Here is a 17407-nt window from a genome sequence, read left to right on the forward strand (position 1 = left end):
CAATTGAAACATCGTTTGAAATCTTTTGAATGTTTGTAAAAATTATACCAACTTTGGTGGTTAACTTCCTTTGATTACCATATTCAAATCTCTTAAAGTTATTAGTTTTCACAGACTATGCATCTTATGGTTTATCAAAGTAACACAAAAGAGTATCAAATATTGCAAAAATCAGTATTTATGAACAGCAAGGCAACAACAAAAGCTGGATCGTTTCAAAGTGACAGTCAGTGATCATGGAGGTGAGACAATGGTTTTGTTCTTTTTATGTCACATAATTCACAGATGCGAAAGAATTATTGAAAAGCAACACAGACGTATAAACTTTTAACTGATTGTAGTATATAAAATTAGCTGTTAATCTATACTACATAAAGGAAAACTGAGGTTCCCATTATTAAACACCGTACATGTAGAACACTTTCAAAACAAATACATTAATTTGACAGTCTCAAAGAAAAAAGGTTTCTTGTTGAAACTTTAGGTATGGTATGGTATGTGATTTCAACTGACTAATTAAAGAATAGTACGAGTAAAACTGGGAAAGTTAACATGAAACATGCGAAAAAGACATGTTATCTTTAAGCGTAAAGTAGACCGAGAAACCAAACATGATGATATTTTATCTTGTATACGTAAATATTTAAAATATTGTAGAACCGGTTGTCCAAAAATTAAGCGGTGAATAAGTAAAGCGGAACAAAAGTTATGAAATAAGATGAGTTAAACATTGAAAAATAACTATTGATTTATTGATAGTTTAAACAATCTGTTGATATAGGTCAAATAGATAAATTAAACTGCCCTACTAAAACCACCTAGATAAAGTAAATAAGGCCAATTAATTCTTAATCACGATTAATTTCATCAATTAAACAATATACAAAACTGTGAGAAACAGTTACACGCCATACTTTTAAAGGCTTAATAAGTTGAGAATTAATGTACAGTAACATTAATATTAGTAAAATACTATTGATGTTTATCCTACACGTATAATTAGACAAACTATTCAAAATAGAGAATAAATACATTGAAAGTGCATTCATTAATGTTGGAACATTAATAAAAAAGCTTTTCTCTCAGGCATTAAACCCTTGTGATTGTTTTGATATAATACATAAAACAGTTCTATGGTTCCTTCAACACCAAAACGATTAAAAGAAACTTCAACTTATTTTTGCATATTCATGATATAAAAACTTACCCGTAATTTTCGTGGTGTTGGGCAAAATTTACGGGAAGACTTACGCAAGTAATATTTGTGCATGTATGCGATATAATCCCGATTATAATTTGGATATAATATCAAGTTTAAAAATTGTATTTTGACTATGTTTGTGCATGCGTCTCTCTCTCTCTCTCTCCATATTTTGGACTCAACAAATAGCCCAATGTAACTTTGTTATAGGGAAAATACACACCCTCCATATTCATATAACTTCTATCACGGGCTATTTATTTTAAGTAAGGCCTGACATAGCCTGGCGCGTTAAAACGTGCTCTTCGTAATCTGAGGGTCGCGGGTTCACGCCCGAGTCGCGCCAAACATGCTCGACCTCCCAGCCGTGGGGGCGTTATTATGTGACGGTCAATCCCACTTTTCGTTGGTAAAAGAGTAGCCCAAGAGTTGGCGGTGGGTGGTGACGACTAGCTGCCTTCCCTCTAGTCTTACACTGCTAAATTAGGGACGGCTAGCAGAGATAGCACTCAAGTAGCTTTGTGCGAAATTCCAAAGAAGAAAAAAAAATTTCAAGTAAATGGTTCTTGAATTATCCTTGTTTTCTTGTTTCAGACCTACCTCTCATTGGACAAAATTTTTATTTTATTTTTCCATCATTACGTCAGAGGGTTTAGAAAATTTGTGACAATATTTCGTGGGATAAGACCTCATTCTGTACATCCTTTATGACCACCGCGTCAGTTTCTATATAGATTCGTTCTTAAAAATAAAGAAATATTCCCTAAGTTATAGTTCTTGATAACGTTACCATGTGATAGCATTCGTCGTAATTTAATTAATTTGGATTATTATATTGTACAGGTAAAATACATTCTAGACATAGAAAACATCAATGAAATGTTAAAACCATGAAAAATAGTTCTTTCAAAAATATTCGGCAGCTCTTTCTTTTTGTATTCTAAATTAAATTTTACATGTTCTGACAGTGTTATTACGAATGCAATAAGACTTGAATGACTGTACGTATTCAAACAATGTCCTTATTTTGCTGGAAAAGAGTATGGTCTTAAATTTATGGGTCTGTACTAAGTTTGTATAAACATTATAAATAGTATATTTGTCTCCAAATTAAGAGGTACAAATAGCAAAACTACTGTACATAAATGTTCGAGTTGGGTCGGGTATAGTGTTTGCAGACGAATAACGTTCTATAAACAGAGAAATTCACAAAAAAGTAATGTGGATTAAGATATATTTTAGAGATTTACAGAAAACATAACAATACTAATATTATTAATATAACGTTTTTAAATTCTCAATGATTTTTTTTTTAGAATGAATTCCAAACCAGCCCAGTATTGTTCCAGTAGATCTAAAACAGATGTTGAATGGATTGATTCAAGACTATCGCATTATGTCTCGAAAATGACTGGATCTAACTGGGATATTGTTTTAGACTTTGGTTGTGGCGCAGGGAACATCACAAAAAACATACTTTTATCCCACTGTTCAGCCCATACTAAGATTATTGCTATTGATATTCAATCAGCATTTGTGGATTTCGCAAAGGAAACATTCGGTCATGAAAGGATTGAATATATGGTTTTGGATGTAATAGAGAAGTAAAGTGAAATGTGGCTTTACATTTATATAGATACTTAAATATTTAGCTATATATAATTTTAAAGCTGCATTAAATTAAGGCAGTGAGTTAATGAAATATTCTTTTATCTTTCAACTGATACACTGCATGGCAAAGTACGTGGACACCCGACCATTACACCCATTTGCTTGTTAGCCATCTAATTCCAAAAACCATGAGCATTAATATCGAGTTGGCTCCTCCTTTTCTGCTGTAAGAGTCTCCACTCTTCTGGGAAAGCTTTTCACAAGATTTTGGAACATGGCTGCGGGGATTTGCTGCTATTCTGCCACAAGAGCAGACCAGAAGACCTGGCTCGCAGTCGGGGTTCCAATTCATCTCAAATGTGTTCGATGGGATTGACATCAGGGCTCTGTGCTGGCCAGTCAAGTTATTCCACACCAATCTCGGAGAGCTAGTCTTTTGGACTTCGCATTGTGCACGGCAGTATTGTCGTGCTGTAACAAAAAAAGGTCTTCCTTAAACTGTTGCCACAAAGCTGAAAGCGCATAATTCTTTAGAATGTTACTGTTTGCTGTAGCATTAAGATTACCCTTCATTGCAAGTAAAGAGCCTCACCCAAACCATAAAAAAAACAACCACAGATTATTATTCTTCCTCTCCACGAACACACGTTGGTGCACAAGAGAAAAGTCAACCTTGTCGAGCAGAGTTCTGGCGTGTATCGACGACGACAGCATCGTTATGTAACCCTCCTAACCAAAAGAAGGAGCCACTCTACAATGCTACAAGAAGTCTGTACTAACGGTGTTTATTACCGCCGAAGGTAGAGAGGTTGCGGGCAACACGAAAGGCATGGCCATAGTCATACCGGCCAAAAATGAAAATCGTTTCATTAAAGCAAGCGAAGAAAAAGAAAAAAATACAAACACTGCTACAAAGGACAAAGTCTAAATTACACTCAAACAAAATTCACCGAAAAACACGAAAGTGAAGCACATATTGGCACAACCCCGGAAACAGACACTGCAAAAATACTGCAGCCGCAAATGAACGTCGCAAACCACAAGACGCTTCAGCACGATAATCCTGCTCCTAGTGGTGGTCTAGAAAAATTGCACTTTGAACTACGCAGAGGTTAAGTTTAGAGAGAGAGAGAATAGTCTAAGGAATTCTCTCCCAAACAGGGGTGGTCGGGAACGTTGTGGTTCCACTTTCCTACCGTTCATTGAAGTTTTCTTGTAGTTTGATTTAGCTTGTTTAAGTTGATGAAGTGAGGTTGTTTATTATAAAAAAAATACCGGTGAGAAAGGGGGGCGACACAAAGCTGTGCAAGGAAAGTAAACCATGCCGAAGCCCGCACTCCGAAAAGCCGATGAGATACTAGCTTAAAATGGACCAATTAAGGTCCGGGCAAGATTATTGCTTTGAATGGAATAAAAAGATCCAATGTCAGAGATTTTAATGGGGGAAGAAGGATAGAACGAAAGTGACCCGAGAAAACCCCCTTTCGCAAGACAGGCTCCGAAAGTTTTACCTTCCCTAAGATAACAGGAGAATTACATGCCTGTATACATGATTTTATGTACCTTTTTGCGATTGGTTTGGCTGAAATAGCTGAACCCGCTATTAGAAGGGGTGTCTCCCAAAATTTTGCTCATGTGGTGTATGTATTTATGAAAAAAATGGGAATAATTTTTGTTTAACTACTTTCGTCTTAATATGTCTCACATTAAGTTAGAGTAAAATAACGAAGGACTTGAAGGAAATCAAACTATTCTTACCAAAACAAGATGTGATGTTTCTTTTTCGTTTTTACTCGCATAATCTACTTTTAATACAGACATAAAAAGGTATTTCAAAGTAACTTGGTTATGTAAAGTTACAATTTTATGAGAGTCTCGAACATCCTTTCAATACCAGAACAGTGAAACAATTTCAACTTATATTCATGAATTGAAACTTACTGTTAATTTTCTTAATTTTGACAGAATTATGTGTTATGTCTTTGTGTAATTATCTGCGAATATCTGAACTAATCCAAATTATATCTTGAATATAATATAAGATTTTATAACAAAATTTTCTCTGATCGTTTGAGTGTGTGTATATCTATAAACAAGTGAGTTATTTATTTTAAATGAATTTCAATATATAACCCTGATTTCTTAAAATAAATACAGTTTTAAGAATATAAAACTTTTTTCTGTTTCCTTTCGTTTAGAACTCCCTTGCATTGGGCGAAGAGGTTTGACAAAGTTTTCGCTTTCTTTTCCCATCATTACATCAGTGATTTTAGAAAATTTCTAAAAGTATTTCGTGAGATATTAAAACCAGAAGGTTACGTTATCTGTCTTGGTATTGCTTCGGCTCCTACGTATTCTGTTTGGTTAGAGTTGTCAACGAAAGAAGAGTAGAACAAGTATCTTATCGTAAGAAATAATATTTCTGGTGTTTTTGATACTTAAGGAATACAACTTTTGCTTTTCATTTGGCTTAGTAAGAAAGCGCTAAAAATGATTTAATTTTGCGTAACTTTCCATAAATCTCGCCAACTTTTTATACGGAGGATCGAGACACCATTCTCAAAAGAACTGAGGCACAAAATATAACGCGTTTGGAAAAAACACATTCATAATGTTCATTTAATATTTAAGTTTAAATTTACTTACTTAAGTTCACTGTTAAGTACAAAGCTACGGAAAGGAATATGTTTTTCCCTACGGAAGTTTCGAAACTAGATTTCTGATCTTGCAAGTCCACAGACTTACCGCTGAGAATTTGGAAAGCAACCAGTTTTTGTCAAAAGTACAGAAACTATCCTTTTTTAGGTGAATTTCGCATATCCTTCAAAAATAAAAATAGGTTTAATTAATTAAAGCAGTGCATTTTCTTAATTTAAGGAACTTTTGTGTGGTCTCGATGGCAAGCTAGCTTTAATATCGGTGATATCGGTGGGTTTCTTCTTAGAATACTTTATGCACTGTTAATAAGTTCAATGTTTTTTAATGTCATGAAAGATATACATAAAATGTTAGTTATCCTACTATTTACTAACAGGGGATAGAAAAATATATTCCGTTTACCCATACCTCGAAAAATTATTGTAGTACATACAAGAAATTGGCAGAAGAATGTGGATTTCTCCCCATTGTTGTAACTTCATGTTTCGAAACTGTTACTTTTGATACAGAAAAACAATTCATGGGTAAGTAGTGTTATTTGTGTACGAATCTTAATAAATGGTTTTGATTATAGCTTATGTAAAGGATTTAGTATTTTTTTCAGTTAAATTTGTATTTAAATAATCCATGCAACTTGTATTTCAAACCTATATCGCGAAAATCTCTACTGTATTCTACATTTGTTAAACACTTTTGAGCGTAAGAAACCCTAATGTAATATGTGTAAAATGCTAGTTATTGCCAGTATTATTGCCAACTGAACTTTTGAAAATCTCATTTTGACGTTTATAAACCGACACGCGGAAAAACACTTTAATATTGTCGGTTTGGCACAGTTTGTACACTATAAACCTCGACAGTTATAAATGCTTATTGATCGAAAAACTGCAGATACTTGACCAGGAACGTTCATTGCAACGTGTTGAACTTTGGAAAATTAACTTTTGGACGTTAGTATTTCTAATGAAGTATTAGATATCATTCTCGGTGAAAAAACCAAATTGTTAATCGCGTGAGGTCAATTACTAATACAGCTAGCTTATCTGTATCAACAGAGAATTAATTCGCTGATTAAAAACCACACATAAAATTTTCAGATCGAAACCGAAACGAAGACTCGTGATTCTTTCTATGTTTGTAGAACTTTTGCATTTAACTTATTTTTAATAATTGTTATTGTAAATCGTATTATTTTGTATATTTTTGTTAAGAAAGAAAATTGTGTGTATTCAATCTTGTTGGCAAGTATATAAACTTCATTCATATCGACATTCAGCTGATTTCAAAATTAAAATTAAAGGTTAGTCTGTTTGAAATTGTAAGACATAACATAATTCGGAAACTCGTTCGAATCAAATTATAATATGTAACAATTGTTTAAGTTCACTTTACGAAACTTTAATCAAAGTACTGATTCGAAAACTGTAACCTCAAATTGTGAAATGATACATGTCTGAGCTGTGCCAACCATAGCTGTCTAAACAACATTCTTTGGCATTCTAAACTTGTAGACTAATTGCTTACCCAGTAAAGATTAATTTGTTGTATTATTTAAGAGCTAATACGCTTATTCTTCTATTACGTAATTAGAGAGGAATATCATAGTAAAGTGATCAGCTTGAATTGATTTGGACTTAGGATTATATGACGATAATTACATCAATAATTCATAGTAAACTTTACATTTATGCAAGTTAATATACTTTTTATGATTTGCAGGTTTCCAGGAATGTGTTTTGCCTGAAGAAATCGTCAAACAAATACCACTGGAAAATTTCGAGAAATTTTTAGAAGACTATAAAATAGTTTTTAAAAGATATGAAGTAACTTACAATACTGACGGAACAGTCACTGCTCAGCATACCTTTATCGAAATGTTTCTGCAGTCTAAAAGTTAACTTGAATGATGTTAGCATGTTTTAAACAAAATTTCAAAATACCATTACTTTTCAGATTAGATCAAGAATTATCACAAACGTTATTCAAAATTAATTGATAAATATTTGTAAAGTAGAATATTAATGGAATGTTATTAATTTTAAAACTTGCCAAGAGTTAGTGTTTAACAATAAAAGAAAAAACGTCGTAAATGTGTATCACAACAATATTAGATCTATTTAGTGTTTGTTTTTATTAGTTTTAATAAAATTACTAAAATGAAACGCAATTTTGTCTCAAATTCACTCATCTAATAAAGGGTATTCGGTATTAAAGTATGTAAAGAAATATTTTTATCATAATTGCAAACCCACTGTGAAGTTCATTTAAAAACTTTATATATTTCTAATTTTATATTCTTCATTTTTATTAACAGTTTTAAATCAAGACTTCATACAAAGATAATGCAAATCTGTAAATTTTAGTATAAAATTGTGAGTTTTATACTGGTGTACAAAAGTAAAAAAAACCAACAAATTATACATACAATACAAATGGATAAAACGTAATGCATATTATTATTATTACTCGCATGAGATGCAAAAATATCATAACATCAAAATGGAATCTTGCACACGTTTTGCTTTGAGTTAATTGTCCGAAATTATAAAAACAAATAATTAACTATACACGAAAAAACTAAAAATCTATAATGTTCTGCTGAGGATAAATTACGAATAACGAAATTAAACTTATCACTTCACTGGTATTCGGCCAAATGGATAAGGCGCTCGACTCGTAATCTCACTATTCGTTTGGAAAGGAGTAGCCTAAGAGTTGGTGGTGGAAGGTGATGATCAGCTACTTTACCTCTTGTCTAAAACTCCTATGTTAGGGACGGCTAGCGCAAATAGACCTCGCGTAGCTTTGCGTGAAATTCAAAATCAAACAGAATCATTCGTATTAAAATGAATTGTGATTAAAATGCATGCGACTAGTTGCTCCGTTATACGTAGTAGTATCCATTGAACTCTCTAAATTGTTAGATCAAAATTAATCGTAAATAAAAGGCATTTAGAAGTACAGATCGAGTGGTGATCCAATAAACAATAACTGAAACTCTTTGTAGTTGTTCATTCTGGCTTACCATAAAAAATATGACCACTCCTGCAACAACAATCTCCAAATGTTGTTATTGCTATAGTGAAAATGGCTATTATACCAATTTCTTCCAAGTGTCCACAATCGGGAAGTTTCTGAAATGGGCAAAGTTTCGCTGAGTAGCAACACAATCTCTGTACTATTGTGTTGAGGGCCTGGGAATACACTACGACAAAGTTGTATTCTTTCAACGTTCTTTTTGAATGAGTTTTATCTACCAGATAATTTAAAATTAAATAGCCATTTAAATGAAACTCTGTTCGTCTGATGCTAACCTTCCAACATTGTAGTAGTGGTAATAAAGTATTTGTGTTCGGATACTGATAACATATCTTAATTGTGCCAATTTACTGTTATTCGACCTGTTCAGCTATTTTGTCTGACAAATACATTAATATATTACATCAACAAATCTCAGAGAAGTTTTCACCGCATTTAGTCTTGATTGCTTCCACAGTGCTCAACCAGTGACCTTTAAGTACTTTCAGTCACAGTACAACATATGCAAATCTAATGTTATTATCAACACTGATTACTTTACCTCTCTCGATATCCAACTGTTCATTATTACAAACCAACACCAGAGCTTCATCTCTCGTTAGTCATATAATTGTCTGAGCTAATATAACCAACCTTCTTAACAATAAAGAGTTCATTTCATGCGTGTCTTCTGGAATTACATTACACAAAACGGATGCATTAGAATTCATCTGGATTAAATAACAGAGCAACTTTATGTATACAGTGGTACAGTTACTGCTTCTCCTGAATACACTGTTGCACTGTTAACAGGCTTTATTTGTTTGACTTTCCTGTAGAACATTAACTCCTTTGCTGTATAACAACTGAATACTTCACCTACAGGTTTGTTCTCTTTTAACCATGAACTGAAAAATTCGATCATGTACTGTCACAAGTACTTACCAAGCTCATCCCAGCCCTGACGGAGCTCAACTCTCCGCTAAACTCTTAATTGCATATACTTAATTGTGTTGTCTCAAACTAATGGACATATCTTGCTATGACTTTGTAAGTTTTAAAGAATATTTCCTACAGTATATAATTTTTTGCTCCTGGATTTCCTTGGGAATTACTAACATACTTGTATGTGCGCTGTTGACTGGCTGTTGTCTTCTTGAAACCGATAACCATGCTGTCTTTGTGGATAAGAAATGTTGTGTGTATACTTTATTGACGAATGTTGGTGAATTTTCAATGACTTCATCTAAGTGTATAACACCAAACAAAGTCAAAATGTACTTGTCACACATTTCATTCTCTCTCAAGTTTACATGGGCTGTCGCTGACTCGTACTTTAATGACTTGCATTCAAAAATTGTTTCAAAATAGCGTAGTCAATTCTAGTTATTCTATTACAATATATACTCTTCAAAACAAGAAACGCAAAAGGGATATTTTTTTATTTTAAAGAGAAATATATGTAATAACGTTACAAGCTCAGAGTATGTGATGTTACACGTGTTAAGGCACTGATTGTCAGACCAAAATGACAATAAAAGTTGTGCACTTTGAAAACGGAGGAAAACATCGGATTTTTCGCCAAATCGCATGCGTATCCAATAAACTTGTTTGAGAGATCTGCATGTTCTGCAAGTGCACATTTGCAAAATCCCTATAAAAGTGACGGTTTCTCGGTTTCCATAGCTCAGTGTTAAGCCACCGACACGCAATACAGTTACGCCAAGACTGACTGAAGCACAACGCAACAACGCCATTGATCGCTTGGAAGCAGGCGAATCTCGATCAGATGTTGCCAGAGCTGTGAATGTCCACCCAAGCACCATCACAAGGCAATGGAATCGTCACCAACAACATGGATCAACTCGTGACCGTCCACGATCTGGCAGACCTCGTGTGACTACGTCCGTACTAGATCGCAACATCCGGTTACGTCACCTTCGGGATAGGACCACCACTACGACGTCTACTGCCTTAACCATACCAGGGTTGCTTATGATTTCCGATCAAACCGTACGCAACCGTCTACGAGATTCTTAAGCCCCATGTGCAACCCATCATGGTGAACGTCAACGACGTTTTTCAACATGACAACGCCCGTCCTCACACAGTCCGACTCACCACTGTCTTCATGAGACACCACAACATCAACGTTTTTCCCTGGCCCTCCAGATCGTCAGATTTAAACCCCATCGAACATTTTTGGGACGAGTTGGACCGACGTCTGAGACGGCGACTACCTCATCCGCAGATTCTACCTCAGCTTGCAGCAGCTTTGCAGGCTGAGTGGACAGCCTTTCCACAGTATGTGATACGTCATCTCATCGCTTCCATGGGCAGGAGATGCCAAGCAGTTTTGTATGCTCTATTGGGGCATACTCGTTTATGACGTTGAGTGACGTTAAACTTCAACTAGTGCGCGTGGACTTCGCCTTTGTAGACTTTGGATGTTCAGCAGTGAATGTGCTGAATGTCATACAGAACTACCCAAAATAAACTTGTTAACAATATGTCTCATATTTTGCCTTTTGCGTTTCTTTTTTGAAGAGTATATTTATACAAAATACAAAGCATCTAATTAATTGTTTTTCAAATTCTAGTGCATTTCCCCTATCTTACCAATGTTAAATAAATCTCAAAAAGAATATTAAAATTTTTCAAGTATGATAAAAGTAACTGATTGATAGAAACAAGATTCTATCTTTCACAATTCTGTCTCCTAGTGGATAAGTGGTAAGTTTATGAACTTAGAAGCTAAAATGCGCTGTGGAAATTTACATAGTGGATAATGTTTATTTGTCTATAAATTCGTATTTCGGTTTTAGAGCTAGTTAGACCAATATTAATAGACGGACTCTTACCAGCTTAGAGGCAATTTTATCTATATGATGAAACCTTCTGACAAGTGAATAGTATAACAGTTTTACTGTTGTACATTTATTTTAAAGGTTACCATTTTTTCTGTATAGCTTTTTTCTTCTTGATTTCATGTGACGTATAGTTTTGAATGTATATAGCATAAGTACCACCTGTTCTAGCAACTTGTATGGAATTCTTTAAAGTCAGAAGCAACAATATTTGTTTGCGAAAACTTGCTAGAATATTGTTGAAGAGTCGCGAAAATCGCGTGATTTTGATATTAAAAGCCTACGTGCCGAGAGAAGGAAAAAGAGAATATTATTTGACAGCTACAGTCAGTATGCTATAAGCCTAGGATAGTGTGATTGCGATTAACGTCTGTTAATTGGAAAAGAACAGAAGTTGACCAGGAACATTATATACGTCGAACATTATAAACCGTTCAACTTTAGTGAATTACTTATGATACTAGTATTCGTACAAGAACATGAAATATCTTCACCGGAAAAAGTGAGATTGTAAGGGTGTGAAACTGCTCAGTAAAGACGTCGTTAGCTTAAGCGAGGTGCAACAATATCAATTCAGAATTGATATGATCGGCGTGAACTTGGATCGTAGTAAAATACTCAGTTCTAGAGCTGATATAAGAGTCAGTATTGTCTGTAAGTTTGTAAAACTGTTGTACGAAAAGCATCATTTATAATAACTATGTGTTAATCGTTATTACAAATTGTATTGGTTTTATGCGTGCATATTAAAAGATATTTGTGTTACAAAAGAAATTGTGTGTATCAATCTTGTTGGCAAATAACAGAAATTTAATACACATTAACATTTAATTAACTACTAATCTCATATTCAAAGTTCCGGTTATTTGAGACAGTAATACGTAACATACTTTACGTAATAAATCAGAAACTCTTCCGAAATAAAATAATAACAATAATAAGATGGGCTTAAACTCATTTAGAAGGTACACTGATATAGGTTTAAGAAAACTGTTTTCAGTGTCACTAAATAACAGAATTAAAATTAAACAAGTGTTTACCAATATCCATCCTAGTAATCAACATTAAGCCATAACTCATAGAGCCTGAGATCATAGCAACTAAACGCTTTGGAAATATTTCATTTACCAGACAAAATTTAGATGCCTATGACAAACTAAGTCATTCAGTTTTCGTGTGATATAGAGGACTAATACTAGCTTAATTACAATAACCATTGTTTATACGGATCATGAACCTTTAACGGGTAGACTCTGAAGATAAATCACTAACCTCAGTCTAATTATGTTGGTAAATATGTGACACCTAAATTTACATGAATAATCTTTATAAGTATATTTCACCTAAAATAATTGATATGTCATATCTTGTAGACCATAACCTTTCTTGCGAGATCAAAAAACTTAGAATGTATCATTGTATTGAAAAAGGTTCACTTTAATATTCAATTGTTTCAATGGTGCAATGATGTAATATCATAATATTTAACACATTTTTCGCAGTTTATGTCGTACAAGATTGAACGACGTTAACTCTGTCTCCATAGAAATAATTTAAAACTTCAATACTTTACAGTTACAATGATCTGTTATGGTAAAAAGAAATGTCTACCGTATCGAAATCCTAACCTATTCAATGCTTAAAATACAACGATGTATGTATACGTAAGACGGTTTTCGTTCACTGCTTTAGAATTATCTGAATAAACAATATTTATTGCGTAGAAGATGCCAAGCAGAAATGACAACACGTAACTACAACCCTTTGACAAAGGATACCCTAAACACTTGACAAAAGTTAATTATGAAGAAGAAAGAAACGTGTAGATCATTCTGAAAACGTACACAGGATTTGTAAACAACATAAAGTCAAAACATTAATCAGAAGCCAGACATAATACGATCATAGTTAGAATACACAAAACCACCAAAATACCCTTTGAAAGGGAAAAACATTGTATAACATTCTATCTTAATGTGGAATTGAATTTATTGAAGAAACAAACAGGCCAATGGAAACCCTTTATTGACTTACCTGCAACATTTTAATAGTGAAATATGACTGTTATGAACTACGCTTGAGATAAACCAAACAAATGCTAACTTACTCAGATAGCCTAGCATGGAACTGAATGGAATCGTTTCTTGAAATAGCCGAAGCATTTCAAAGACTTCAAATTATCAGATTAGGATATAAACTAATTCTCCCATAATCGGTGTTAATCGGTCACTCTCGATTTCTCCGGACTTTGTGAGTTACACGAGTCCATTTTCACTATTTCTCCTATAATACTTCATAAAATGTTTACTATTCTCATCTCAGTTGTACTTAATCGCTAAAACAGCCGTAAATAGATCCCAAATATTGGCATTTTTTTTTCTACATAAAATCTAGTTATGAAGATATTTCCCCAAACCAGATTAGGCATGACGTATTGGGTGTCAAATCGCATCAGCCACAATGATTCCGGTGGTTTTCAATGTTTAATGTTTCTTAAATATCTCAGGCTCATACATCTCAGTTTAAAATAAAGAAACCACATTGAAATAATGTATATAACTTTTAGTTTCTTGCAATAATTACTAGAGTTTTCTTGTGAATCGACAGATGTCACTGTAGTCAGGATTAATCATGTTGGACGTACGTTGATCTGCCAGTCTAAATCTCAAAAACATATGCCATTTCAAAAACAAAAATATTTCACAGAAAAATACTTGATGAGAATATATTGATTTCCTAAAAATACACTTAAAATATATCAATACATGTATGAAAACAATTGCCCGGACATTCTAAAATTTTATGTTGCATTGTAATTGTGAGGTAATAATTGTTGAACCGTACAAACACCACACATTTATCAAATAGGATTATTTTTAAATTTTCGATTTTACTACATTAAAATAACCTTTCACTAAGTGATACACTAAATACTTATTTGGTATGCTTTCAATTAAATTTACGGCGTTCTTAGCATTTAGAACTTTTACTAATTAATCCAGGAAAATTTATGATTTTATCTGAAAATTATGTAGCATCCCTTTTCTTCACATAATCAGTATAAATCTCTATCTCAAAAGCCTACGTAAATGAGATATAAACAAGTTATATCCAAGAATAACCTTTCAACCATCTCAAGTAGTTGGAGTGGTGATGAGTATTTATGCTAATTAATAGAATGAATATCAGTAGAAACATCCTACGCAGTATCCTTGGATTTCTGAAAGGTAGGATTGTGTTCCTTTAACAACCTTACGACAGGGCATTTTGTGAAGAAAGTGAAGGTGTGAAAATATGTTCCAAATGTGTTGTCATCAGATAGAATATAATTATATGTTACAATCTCGATAATATCGATATCACGAGGATACAAGATCACTTTAGTATAATGTGTTAAACCTCTGTATGTTTCTCACGTGATTACATAGGGCTTCAGAATATATCTCATCTGTTATTGTACTCTACAGCCTTAATTTGGGATCTGAGTCCATAAGATGATATAAGCGGTAAGTAAATGCAACCTAAGACATTCTAAATTAATCAAACCTAATTTATCTGTATAAATTATACTTCAAATGAATTTTTAACCATAATAGATATTGTCAAAATTTGAGGAGCGATAGCATTATGACCTTATTACGTAAAACTTCAGGAGCAGTGTCCCTAGAGAGAGAAAGCTGAGATAGCCGACTTACTTGCTTTATTTTTTAACCGAAGTCTACTTAAAGCTAATCGAGGGCTATCTGGTTATATCATCTCAAATGTAGGAGTAAGAGTTTAGAGGGAAGGAAGTTAGTTAACACTACTTGGTGATATATTCGGTGAGTGGGTTCGAACTCTTAAAACGCAGTTTGGGAGTGAAGTGCTCTAATCACCAAACAAACAAATAAATAACTAAAAACATAAATTTTCTTAGAGTGAAATGTTATATATGATATAATTATTCGAATTCTGTTAATTTCAAAATAATATGAAATGGGTATGATAATTTTTTTTTGCAAAAAAACAGTTGTTTACTGTCTTGAACAAATATCTTTCAATATAATGTTTTCAATATATGCATATCTCTATATTACATAGTGTCGATAAATAAAGAGCTAGAGCAATATACTAATTAAAAGTGTAATTAAAATGGTCTTAACTGAGGATCTATGTTTTACGGTTGGTTAGAAATGTCAAAATAGAAGAGCGGAAATATTGTTTCATTGCATGATATGATTATTTGAAAAAATACTTAACAGAAAAAAAAATCATGTAATTTACTAATTTATACTCAAAAACATCAACAACTTAAATATTTCTTCTCAATTCTGTATTGCATGTAAAGCCCAAATGATCTTTTAATGATCTAGTAATTTAGGACAAGGTGAAACAATAAGCAGACTGAGGGTCCATTTTCAAACTATCTGTACGTTTCGAAAGGATGGAAAAGAATCCTTACCGTAACCAAAGCCAATAATTTATTTTGGTCAAATTTAGATTTCAAGCTATATTTTTCAATTATGTATGTGTGTATACATTATATGTGTGTGTGTGTGTTTTGGGAGAGGGCATCCTTCATTCTCGCACAAACAAACTACAAAATAGCACCGAAATATATTTATTAAATAATAAATATATAGAAGTTTTCAAATATTTGTCAATTTCTTTATTTTTAGTCTCCCTTGCTTAAAAACAATTGTTTTTATCATAAACATTGTTTATATAACAGAAAGTAGTTTAATTGAGAAACGGTTAGTGTTTAAAATTAATCGGTATTTCTAATTTCATGGTAAATGTTATGCGTTTGGCTCTTGGCTAGGAAATCCCGAACCCGTTTTTAATTTAGGCTTATATTTCCAACATACTTTACATTCATAATGTTTCATGGCACACACACACACACATATTTGTTCAGTTTTTATTGTTCAAAAATTAATAAAGCTCAGTATTTTTTAGATTTCATTAATAATAATTCTTTCTTAAAGTTACAGATTAGCTGACAACTCTAGTTTTTGTAGTTTTCATTTAATCTGATAACTAGTAGCATCTTAAGAATAATTGTTATAAGACACGTTAGTAGTCAACTAGAAATTTTAGACTGAACACAAATCTCAAGAAGAGAAGGTTAAACAGTGACTGTTCCATCAGCATTGTGAGTTACCTCATATTTCGCAAATGCTTTCCCCTTGTCTTTCAAGAATTTGTCGAAATTTTCCAGAGATATTTGATAAAGATTTCTTCAAACAAAAAGGACTCGTAGAATTCTACAAAATGATTGAAAAAAATTTTAGTATGAGTAAATATAAAGCATATTTATCAGTCGAGATAAGTTATTGCTTACCATTTTATTCCTTAGTAAATAATTTATCGTATCTTGGATTATCTACTGAATTACAAAAAACAGTTTACAGTCATTTTCGTGCTTCTTTCTACTACAAATAATTTTTACGCCAATCACTGAAGCGAGCTGCAAACGTATCTAAATCTAAAAATAAATATTAATTCAAAATATGTAATGACATACCACACTACAGTACTGTAACATTCAAATAATTCTCACTTTTTGGTTAAAAACGAGAAAACAATTAAGAATCCATAAAAACATGTTTTAGGACTTCATTTCTTTATACGAGTGTTTGTAATGGTTTTCTAACTTATAAAGCAAGAAAACTGTAATTTGTTAAATGTAACGTGATTATTGGGAAATAAAATTGGAATAATGTTGAGTGTCCTTTGAGCAATGTATTAACGCTGAAGTTAGTTTGATAAGATAAATTCTCCATATATAATATGAAACTTGTGCCGTGTTAAATGGCGTAATATGATTTATTTTGCTTCTTTTTCATACTGATTTTGTTACAGAAAAGAATTGGTTTTCTGCTTTAAAATAATTACCTAATAAATAAATAGAAAGCAAAATCTTAATAAGTAAATGCATAGGATAGTCTTAGCTGAGTTTAGTAAAAACATTTCATGAGATATGACAATAAAGATGTGAAAGAACTCTACCTTTTCGCATACAAATATATATTGATACGATATATGTTCTTTCACCTTGTTAAATAACTCA

The 17407-nt window shown here is 32.7% G+C and overlaps 1 protein-coding gene across 1 annotated transcript; it reads left to right on the forward strand.

The window, feature by feature from the left end:
- Positions 1-2518: 2518 nt before the first annotated feature.
- LOC143238132 (juvenile hormone acid O-methyltransferase-like) lies at positions 2519-7327 on the forward strand. The gene is made up of 4 exons (XM_076478098.1): positions 2519-2805; positions 5011-5218; positions 5847-5994; positions 7190-7327. Exons 1-2 carry the CDS (start codon positions 2519-2521, stop codon positions 5201-5203), a joined length of 480 nt encoding a protein of 159 aa, XP_076334213.1. The 3' UTR covers positions 5204-5218; positions 5847-5994; positions 7190-7327.
- The last annotated feature ends 10080 nt before the right edge of the window (positions 7328-17407 follow it).

The sequence above is a fragment of the Tachypleus tridentatus genome, chromosome 13, assembly GCF_004210375.1.
Source record: "Tachypleus tridentatus isolate NWPU-2018 chromosome 13, ASM421037v1, whole genome shotgun sequence".
Lineage (NCBI taxonomy): Eukaryota > Metazoa > Arthropoda > Merostomata > Xiphosura > Limulidae > Tachypleus > Tachypleus tridentatus.